Below are 11,833 nucleotides of genomic sequence, written 5' to 3' on the forward strand. Positions count from 1 at the left end.
CCATGACTTCTTGTATATGATCACTTTTGGGAGAATTCTTAGTCTCCCTAACTTGAGGAACCCCCAATTTGAGGCTTTACAAATGTAAAAGTTAGACCCATTGGTTACTCATTGGTTATCCATTTTCTAAATGGATAATATGGTTCTTATCCATATTTGACCTGTTTTTAAAAAGTTCATTATCCAACCCATTTTTTAGTGGATAATATGGGTGGTTAACTGTTTTCGTTGAACCATTTTGCCACCCCTACATACAACTATTCAATGAGAACAATCATCTGCACCTCAATAGTTTAGTTGGGGCTCATAATACGAATCTTCAGTCTGAAACTAGTAGTATCAAATATTAATATCGTGAAATTCATGCAGATTATACTTTGCCTACAGCAACTGGAGCTGCTGCAATGTTAGGTGCAACAATGGATTTACTGAGAATTCGTTATGAAAATGACAACTCCAAAAAACATGACTTCTTGAACCTGATGTTCATTCCAGCAGCATTCCTTTTGGCTGGATTTGTGGGCTCTGGAATATCTTCTGTCTTATCTTCCTTTAGTCTCCATAAAGAGTGAATGATTAAGATTGAAACAAATAGTGCTTCCCCTATTTGTTCTTACAATTGTATTTTTAAGAATAGTGTGTATCACAAATTTACATTATTGTTGTTTTATATTGTATCCAATTTCAAATGTCTATTTATCTTAAATTAATGTTCTATGCATATACTTGGTGAGATATTCATTGCTGAGACATATAGGAGCAACATTTTTGTTTGATAAAGTTGATTCGGGTTAATTTATGCACATTTACACTACTTCACTGACCTGTTGCTTTTCGCCATATGTATCAGATAATTCTATAACGCTTACCATCAAGGTTTAAGCAGATGAGAAAAAATCATTTAACGTTTAGTTTGAACTTTTATCTCCTGCAGTTTTTGTCGATTCAGATAACCGCTAGGCTAATTAAGCCGTTGGACACCAAAGGGGCAACGACTCATTTGACCCGCTCAACATGCCCGAGGTTGGGCCAATCATTGACCCACTCATTTGTTGAACTCATCCCATTTTGATCCAACCCATCTCAGCCCATTTAAAGTTGGGTTGATTTTTAGCCCAAATTGATCGATCAGTAACTTTACTAAAATAAATTAAAAATAATTCTTTTTTTATTTATTTGATATGTTATATAGACCATAACAATAGAAAAAAGTTTATTTGATAATTAAACAATTCATTAGAATATAACACACATTTATTAAAAGTTGAACGGGTTAGGTTATGACCCAAAAAATTTTCCATCTTGATCCAACACATTTCACCTCAAGTAATTTTTGGGCGGATTAATTTATTGACTCAACCCACTTTGACATGCCCAAAATTAGCCCAACTCACTCATTTGATACCCTTAATATTTTTCATCAAAATAATATAGTCTTATTATATATGTACCATTTTTACTTTTTTGTATACGTACACATAATTTAAACAGCAAGTAATATGTTCGGTTAAACCGAGCAACTAAACTTCTCTTATAATAGATCCGCTTCTGCCTCATAAGGCATTGTCTTACATCATAGAGTCAAGTTTGGATGGGCTTATTTTAAGTGACTTTAAGCCAAAATAGCTTTTAAGCTATAAATTAGGAATTCTAGCTTTTGACTTTTGGCTTGTTTTTGTCATTTTAGCTTAACAAGTACTTAAAAGTACTTTTTTAACTTTATCCAAATACTACAAAATAACTTAAAAGCTATTAAGGCTTAAAAACACTTAAAATAAGGCAATCCAAACGGGCTCAAAACTCAAGTGGAAACTTCTTGGATTTCCAAGGTGTAGAGAAGTTGTCTCCTCCCTTCCCCTTGCGAACAGTAAATAATTAAGGGAAACTATCAGTTATTTTTCGTTTATAAGTAGCTCATTACAAAAATTAGTCAATTCATAAAATATTATTAATATTAGCCAAATATTACTAATATTAGCCAATTAGCTATTTGTAGCAAAAAATATCAAATTTTTGCTTTCTTTTGAGTGGGTTATGAGAATAGATTAGGTACATCTTAAGTAGCTTGAATCTCAATTTTGGGATGATTTAGTGAAGTTTTGAGGTGGTTTGAATTGAAAATTCGAACTAAAAGCGGAACATAAAAAATATGATATGTGTATTATATTTGTGTATCACATATGTATCATATTCGTATAACATCTATATCCATGTATACCTGTGTGTGAGATACATGCGCGACACATGTTTGATACATGTGTGGTAGAAGAATTTTTTGAACTCGATTTAATTACGAATTTTGATACAAAACCGGTCCAAATCACCTCCAATCTTCCTCTAATTTTGTATATTGACTTATCTATATGTTTTCAATGAATTTCAACTATACCCATTGAAAAAGTTCCTTTTTTGCTTAGATTTTTGAAATATTTTTTTTTATTTCATCACCTTATTTACTACCTCATCTATGAAGTTTTCTTTCCGTCTCGCATCTAATGTTTCTAATCACGTTTAAAAATATGTAAGGTGATTTTTGCATGTAATCCTTTGAGAGAAAGATCCTTATTTATTTGATTTTTCAAGTTTTATACGTACTTAGCTAGTTTTGGTAAGTCTAAGTTGTGACTTATTTGAGACATTTGTGTAAGTTTTCAATAATTAAATCTAGGGAACGGACAAACCCACAACATCAATTTCTTCTTTCTTCTATTTTTCAGATTAAAAGAAGAAAAAACAATATTTTTAAACTTTAAACCAACTGTAAGTCTGTATAACAGTATCTCATTGTGCCACAGCATTAACACACTCATACAAGCTTTCCAGAATCATAGGAGTATTTCTTTTCTCGATTTTCGTATTTTTCTTTTGTCCAAGTTGAAAAAACCAAGACTAGGAACAAGACACATAAGTTGATTTTAGCAGCTTAGCCAAATATGCTAGTATTAGAAACACTTTTTAAAAGCTTCCAAATATTAATTGCTGCTAAAAGTGCTTTTCAAATTAATTAATCAAACATAAACTGCTTCTCACCAAAAGTACTTTTTAATGAATCACTTTCAAAATAAACTTAACTTAGAAGCTTGGCCAAGCATACGGAGGAAGAGTTTTGGGGCATGTCAGCGATTACATTATGTCATGATCGGGGGCGTATGCAGGAATTTTTATAAGCGGTGTCGAAATTTATAGAAGAACGGGAATAATAGCGTTAATTATCATACTTCTAAATAAAAAATAGTTTTAGTCTGTTGGTTTTGTTGAATTTAAGCAGAAAAGGTCATGAGTTAAATTCTATTTCTTCACTAATTTTAACCACAGAGGCTCTCTCAAATATTTGGCAAAAAAGGTATGCAAGTTGAGGTTTGAACCTTTGACCTTTTAGAACAAAATCAAGCACATGACGAACACACCAAGAGACAATTTATGTACAATAATGACACTTTTTTCTACTTATCCATTTTCTCACAATATTAATACATATAACTAGACACCGCTTCGCTAAGTGTGGACTGGTCATGATACGAAATTTGTGAATACCCCTAGTCTCTATGCATTTGCATCTATACCCGCTTTTTGTGTCACGTTTTAACTTGTGCCCGCTTTGCAAAAAAAATTGCAAGCGTACCCGCTTTTTTGCATAACTTCAGCTAACGGGGCTGAAGTAGCAAAGGCAATCACGCAAAACTTCAGCATTCTAGTAGCCGGGCCTGAAGTTCAGCTCTAGAGCTGAAGTTTTTGTTTTGTAACTGGCGAACTTCAGCTCTAGCGCTGAAGTTTTTGTCTTTGTAACTGGGGAACGTCAGCTCTAGAGCTGAAGTTTTTGTCTTTGTAACTGGGGAACTTCAGCTCTAGAGCTGAAGTTTTTGTTTTATGTCAGCTGAGACGTTGACATGGCTCGTGAAGTCCACCACTTCTAGTTTTTCGTCTACTAAGCACTTTGATGCAGCTTCTATAGCTAGTTGTAAATCTTACTCTATGTTTTTGTCAATGTTAATGCTTAGCAAAAGGTTCCTTCTCCAAATAAACTGGAGCTCTGGTGTCCCATTGTGAAAGCCTTTTACCTTTACCACATCACATAGTCTATAACGATATAAACCTAGGTAATCTAATAATTAACGACAAAAAAACATGAACATCAGGCACATGGAAGTATGAAGATAAGAACAAATATGTACAACAAAACATGGATAAAAAGCATGTTGAAGTCCAGAACAAGGCATAAAAACAAATCATAAATTTTACTATCTATGCAGAATTTAGTATTTTATGTCAGGCAGGCACATTAGCAATGTTGAAGTCATCGTTGTAGAAGAAGAAAGAAGAAAACAAAGGAGGAGAAGGAGGAGAAGGAGGAGGATAAAGAGGGCTGAAGTTGTTTAAAAAGTGGGTACAAGTTAAAAATTTTTAAAAAAATTGTATAGGTTAAATGGGGGCGACCAAATAGGGCGCCCCGTGCAATTTTTACTATATAACTTGTGCTCCAATTAGCGTACGTAGCCGGCAAAGAAAATAAAATAACATAGTGTTTGAAAGCTATCTGTTTGTATTATCCAGGAATGCAACGACAAAAGGACTAAGAAAGCAAAAATAACAAAAAAGACGGTACTTTTAGATTTAAAAATCTATGTTGGGGTTCAAAATATACTCTATAAAAAGTTAACATATAAAACACTAGATATTGGGATTCTTTTTAGACAGTATAAAAGGACCATCAGAAAAAGAAAAGGCTATGATATATAGAAAGGCTTTGAGTTTTGGAAAATGTCTAATTATCCTCAGTATAACTTTGATGAAAAGCCTGCCTCTTCATCAAAAATACCACTGATTACATTAGGTGCTAGGGTGGTAACTCTAGCTACTCTTCTGGTGTCATGGGGTGTGTTACAGACTAGTGAAGTTACTTTTGACGATGGAGCTAGACTTACCTATGATTATTACCGCTCATACAGGTAAATTTTCCCTCTCCTCGCGGTGACTGTCTTGAAGTATAATTTCCATCGAACAATATGTAGAATCCTTTTCAAACGATTTATACGCGATGAAGTATTGTAAACAAATGGCATTGCTGCCACGATCCGCTTAAATTCATGTGTCGCTCGGACTAAGAAAAAAAATTCTCCGTCTCCCATCCATATGTTATAGTACTAGTAAAGTTGGGGGATTTGGAACTATTTGAGGACGTATCATTAAATCGTATAGTATTACTACCCCGATCCCGATCTATGTAATATTTTTTTCGTTTCGAGATTCAAACTTCTTAGGTTTGACTATGCATTTGAACATAGAATTTTTCGGTCTTTCAAAATAAAATTTACATATTTAGAAACTATGTAAAAATATTATAAGTCACAATAATTAATAATTTAAAATATTTAAAAATCATATAAAGAAATTACAGTCAAAATTAATTTGTTTGACTCTCGATATTTGAATATCTTTCACCTCATCAATTGGGAGAAGGGAGCATATTTTTTGTTGTATATCAATTAGACAAGTACTTACTAGTATAATTCTTCTTCTTTTTATTTTTATTTTTTTTGCAGCTATACGCTTTTTGCTGTGATAGCAGGAGCTGTCTACAATCTATTGCATATTCCTTTTGCAATATATTTCCTCATAAGAAAGAAGAGATTGATAAACCACAAGGTTTTCCGCCAGATTGAACTCTATGGTGACAAGGTTAACAACATGAATTTCCACTCATTTCGTTCATCTACATAGCTATTAAGAAATAAGAAAATGAAAAAAGTGGGTCTTATTCGTCTTCTCCTAACTTGATTTTTGTACCCCGATAATGTAAAGAATTTTTACACTATTAGCGTATTTATATACTACAAATGTCGTATTGATTTTAATTTAATTTCTTGAAATTCTTGCAGATTATCTTTGGTATAGTAGCAACAGGAGCTGGTACAGCATTAGGTGCAACAATGGATCTACAGAAAATTGTTTACAACGACGATAACTCAAAATATCATGATTTCTTGAACTTGATGTACATCCCATCTGCATTTGTTTGGGCTGGATTTGCGACTTCTGGAATATCTTCTATATTATCATCTTTGAGTTTCCATAAAGAGTGAATGATCATCAAGAATATTATGGAAAGAAAATACTTCCCCTATTTATAGTGACAATTTTAGTTTTAAATAATACAGTGTATCCATTTTTACATGTTTGTTGCTATGCAGGATTGCCATTTCATTTTTGTTATTATTAGCAATTTCTTTTAATTAGTTAATGATATAGTTTTTGTACAATACGACATCCAAAATAACGAAGAGATGTGTATATTCTATAGCACAAGGAATCTATAATCAGGGAAAATATGAATATATATACTCCCTTTGTCCAACGTTTGTCGCGGAGCTCGAATTTTGAGAGTCAAACTTTTTAATTTTGACCGTGAATTTGGATATAGAATCATTATGTTTTTTGAAGTAATTAAATTACATAGTTAAAAATTACCTATAAAGTACTATAAGTTATAATAGTTAATTCAAAATTTATAAAAACCATATAAAAAAATTACGTCATTTGACTCTTGAAATTCTAACTGTCTCATAAATTACGTACGGTCAAGACTCAAGTGTTTGTACACGTAGGTAAGTAGATATCAACATATATATCTTTTGTTCACTTGTCATTTTCTGCATTCATCCTAATAATTTTTATCTCCATTAGCTGAAAAAATGTTGGTTAATTTATCAGTCAAGGATTAAATTATATACACTAATAATTAATTATCTTTTTTTGCATCATCAAAGTTAGCTTAATATGTCATAACAGGTTATTTACTTGGTAAACTACAAATTGTCTTTTTATAACCTGAATATGCCATTTAAGTTCTAACTGTAAAACAGAACTTAAACTCGTCATTCAATTGGATTTAAAAATAAAAAATAAAAATAAAAATTGGATAAAGGACATATTTGGACGTGGCGATAGTCCCAATTATTATGTGTGAGAAGAAAGGAGGAGGTAGGATATAATCTTTCTAATAAAAGCTTATATAATGAATCCAAATGTGTGGCGTAGTGATTAATAGAATAGATTGAGAATTTGAGATCCTATGTTCAAATCTAATGGACGCAAAAATACTAGATGATTTTGTATACGAGTAAAACTAAGTCTAATGAGCATCCCCATTTTCCAGTGAGGCAAACAGAGCAAGGACGTGACTGTAAGGAATCCGAATCAGAGCCAGGAGCCTCTAGTATCAGGCTCGAGCAAAATACCTGCCCTCGGGGCCATCAAGACTACGTGCCCCGGGTCTGGTTCGAGTCCCAAGACCTCCGAGAGCATTACCAAACGACCGCACACGATTAACAAAGGGCTGTGATATCCGTGCCCAACCGGATATCACGGCGTGAATCTCGGCTCGTATCAGCAGAAAATCAGTAGCGAAAAGAAAGATTTTTACCTTTTATAAAACTAGTATCTATACCCGCGCGTTGCGACGGAGAATATTAAATATAATTTTTTCATAAGAAAGTATTACTTGAAAACATGGTAGACATAAATGAGCTTTCAAATGCTATTATTTTATAAAGATATAAATCCACTGAATTTTCATACATTGAAGTAATAAGGAAATATATGTATCCATTAGAAAATAGGTAGTGAGGAAAGCATTCATAAGAAAATGCAATCTTGGATGATTGGCCATATTCTGATTCTCACAAATTTATTAGTACCACTTGAAAAAGGCCATTTTTACTACACAATACAATGGTACAAATTAACAAAGTTCCTCTTAAAGGAACAAAACAAAATCTTCCTTCGATCCAATTTTATACCGTCAAGCATTGATGGAATAGACCTTCGAATATGAGCCACCGAAAACAGAATAAGCTCTTGGTTAACAAATTCAATATATGAAATGTACTTTTCTTTCTGGTCGAGATGGGTATCAAGTTGTAGAGTATAAAAAATAGAGAATGATGAGTCAAATTAGGAATATCCGGATGTATGCTAATCAAAACAAAATAAAAGTATTAATGGTCTCAACCTCAAATTGTCTAAGCTAATTCTTTCTTGCTTATATCTTCTTCTGACTGAAAGCAAGTTCTATGAATTCCCCATCTTATTACCCGCCCAGACATTCTTTACTGTGTTTCTAAAGATCTTGAAAGTATTCATTTCTTTATTTTAAAGTACTTGTTCCCGACTCTTACCAAAATAATAAAGAGAATAATTAGTAAAAAGCCAAGTTTGATGGTTTTATAAAATGTTTGGCGTAAAGTCTTGTAGTACTTAATGGACCAACCACTTTAATTGGCACCCAAACTCTATCTTTATGACTCATACCAGACATGATATAAAATGACAATATCTTCACACTTGTGTAATCAGCATCTGATCAAGCCATGAAATAATTATTTTGCTATAGAAGATACATATTATAAATAGGAATTTGAATTTAAAGATTAAAACATGTCCTCGGATGAATTAAAATTGATAAGTTTGTTATGCATAATAGAAATGATACAAACAAATATATTTGAGAAGAAGACTTCAGCCTAATCCAATCTATTAGAATTATTTAAAATTGAAGCTAAACACTTTCACATCTATTGCAAAATTTTATCTTTTTATTTAAACTCAAAATTTTTTTTTGTTATTCCACCTCAAAGTTATATTAAGAGTTTTTATAAATTTTCTTTTGTTATTCCACTTCAAAGTTGTCACACCTCCTTTTTCGCTACACCCGCAAGGGCGTAAAGGAGTTTTTCCAATTAAAGGACAATCGAAACGGGATTCGTTTATTAAGAGATTCAGAGTCGCCACTTGGGAGATTATGGTGTCCCAAGTCACCGGTTTGAATCCCGAATCGAGGAAAGGGTTTGACTCTGTATTACAGTCGCGAACCAGAAATTCGGGTAAGGAATTCTGTTAACCCGGGAGAAGGGGTTAGGCACTCCCGAGTTCCGTGGTTCTAGCACGGTCGCTCAACTGCTATATTTGGCAAAAATCTGATTTCAAAACATGTTTTAACTTATGTGCTTTTAATCCTTGAACCGCTTTATCATTATTTTTAACGAAAATTACAACGTCGTGAAAACGTGTTTCGAACCACGTCACATAAATGCACCCGTGGTTGTTGAAACATTTCGACTTCGTTGAGATTTGGATTTGGGTCACATAAATGCGCACCCGAGTTTAGAAATGTAATATTATTAAAATACGCGCCTAAGGAGACTAACGCGTTATTATCTTTGCGGAAGGCCGTGAAATTCGCTAAACGGCACGCCCCGAATTCTAAGTATCATAATATAACCATTTAAAGAGGGCCCCGCAATTTATGCATTTTTGTTTGGCGGGGCGCACCTCATTTATTATTTAAAGGCTAACCTAAAGCAAACTAAGATTTTCTATTTAATTGTCTCTAAACATAAAAGAAGAGGCTCTAATTAATTGGTATTATTAACTGAAAATCAATGGAGGCAGCCCAAGGATGGTTTTCAATAAATTGGGCTTCCTTATTCATGTGAGTTGATTAAAGATATTTAAGCACAGGCCTGGAACATGCCGTTGGAGGGCCCCAAAGATATGGTCTCATTTTGATTATACTACTGGGCCCGTTATTGAGGGGGTCAGGCCCAAGGCATGCGGCTATAAGGACTTCAGCCATGGAGTGGTTTATTTCCAACTGGGCTTGGCATTTGGGCCCGATGACACAGAGGAAAAAAAATGCAATGGCTAATCACTCAAATACTATAATTCAAATTAACTAAGTGGACGACTTGATTCAATAGGCAATGCAATTCGAACTTATTCTAGTTTGAATGCTTATACAGGTGACTAAGATACAGTCATGTTGAACGTGAATAATGAATATCTCAAACTCAGATTCATGCAACACCGGTGGATTCATAGACTTTATGACATGAAATTCGAGCAGAACTAGATTTATATACACAGCCATGATTAACCTCCGATTTCGGATTAACACCTACTATCATTGTTATTGAGCCTAAACTGATTCAATTCTAGCAATTCTAAACAATTTATATAAGCATGAGACGGAAATTTATCTCGTTACTGGGCCACTTCCTAGACAGGTGCGTGAGGTAGCAGACAGGAAATTAACTACAGCTAGTCATGAAATTATTCTATCAAACGACTGTAAAATTAAATACGACTAATGTTCGACTCATGAAGCTCACACAAACTCGAGAAATAGCAATTAATACAATCCAATTAATACATAAATAAGACAAGGATCTGGAAGTAAACTAAATCAAACTTATGCTTCCATTCTTCACACAGATTCATTTCTTCACATTTCTAGCTCATAGTCATCAGAGATACAATTGTGTACCTGGAATTGAAATAGACGATGAGATACAGGAGTCAGGCTATAGCAGTAATGAATAACAGCCCAAAATCACAGCAGTGGATCAATTTCAACTCCAAAATACCACAACAAACCAAGGATGATTTATTAGAAGAATTAAACCCGTGACAAGCTACATGAAAATAGATCAATCTAGGACCAAGCAGACTCGAATTCAACCCAGGACTGCTTATTACCAGCAAATACCCAAACAGAGCTTGACTAATACCCGAGACCATATTGCAAATGAACCTCAGAAAATTAGAAACTAGAATTAATAGCTAACTTGCAACCAATCTGAAAGAATTTTCGATGGAACAGTACTTCTTTTTTGAATTTTCTGTGTTCTTCTTTTTTCTGATTTTCTCAAAAGTTTAGGATTAAGAGAGATTCCAAAATCTAGATCTAGTTTTTTGAATCTGAAAATATTAGAATATTTTGGGGGGAATTTTGGAGCGCTCCAAAACTTTTTAGGAATTTTCAGGGTCTGTAAACTTGTTCAACAAGGCAGTATCCACTGCCTTTTATAGGCAAAGTGAGGGCAGCGCCTCAGATTTTTCAATTTTTCTTTTAGTCCCTCTTTTATTTTCCAATTTTACTCACTTAGTCCTTTATTTTTCCTGAACTTGTTACTCAAGTAAGTACACCTACTTTCTGAATTTCCATCTTAGAACCCATTCTAGAATGTTCTAGTGAACTCCACTTCAGTTTTAAAAGATTCTTTACCCTTGAATTGCCCCAATTACCCCTACTTTATCCTGAGATTTACTAACCTAATCCCAAATGAATTCAGCCCCCGTTTACTCTAGTTAAACTAACAGCTATAACCGACCTGCTTAAAACTAACAGAACCTGTAAGAATCAAGGATGAAAATCATTCTACTAAAATTAGAGCACAATTAACAGGGAATCCAATCAAATTTCTAACTAATAAACTAAAGCTTAACAAAATCTAACTACTCCCAAAACAGGATTACTACAACGAGTTAAACCAAATGAGAACACATTCAATTTGAAGCAAAACTTAACCTAACGGGATCACCATTAACAGAGTCTAAACAAAAATTCAGACTAAAACTGAGCCATGAACTATTAGACTAAACTAAGCTAAACAAACTAAAACACATGAATTAGAATGGGATTTAACCTAATCGGCATCAACGATTAAAAGAAAAGGAAGGAGAGACACAGAATTTCAAAATAAAAATAGAAACCAATAAACATGAATAAAGTGTGGCCAAAACAAGCACCAATGACACGAATAAAACCAAACAAAGTTAAAACGAAATTAAACAAAAATTAAAAATGAAATAGAAACTCACTGATTTCAAATCTTCAACTGATTTAACCTCGAACTTGACTTTCGATTAATGTTGCATGTCTATTTCGTCTGAAATAGACATGTAACATTAGTTTAAAACCAGTCGAGCACTTGAACCACAAAACAGGGTGAGCTTCTGAAAACCCTAGATCCGAAATTTGCCCAGTTCTACTTAG

The 11,833-nt window shown here is 33.5% G+C and overlaps 1 protein-coding gene across 1 annotated transcript; it reads left to right on the forward strand.

Moving 5' to 3' along the window:
- On the forward strand, positions 4,759 to 6,080 carry LOC109216259 (CASP-like protein 4D1). Its single transcript, XM_019380407.1, has 3 exons — positions 4,759 to 4,946; positions 5,541 to 5,676; positions 5,877 to 6,080. Exons 1-3 carry the CDS (start codon positions 4,759 to 4,761, stop codon positions 6,078 to 6,080), a joined length of 528 nt encoding a protein of 175 aa, XP_019235952.1.

Source organism: Nicotiana attenuata, chromosome 2 (genome assembly GCF_001879085.1).
Source record: "Nicotiana attenuata strain UT chromosome 2, NIATTr2, whole genome shotgun sequence".
NCBI classification, from domain to species: Eukaryota; Viridiplantae; Streptophyta; class Magnoliopsida; order Solanales; family Solanaceae; genus Nicotiana; species Nicotiana attenuata.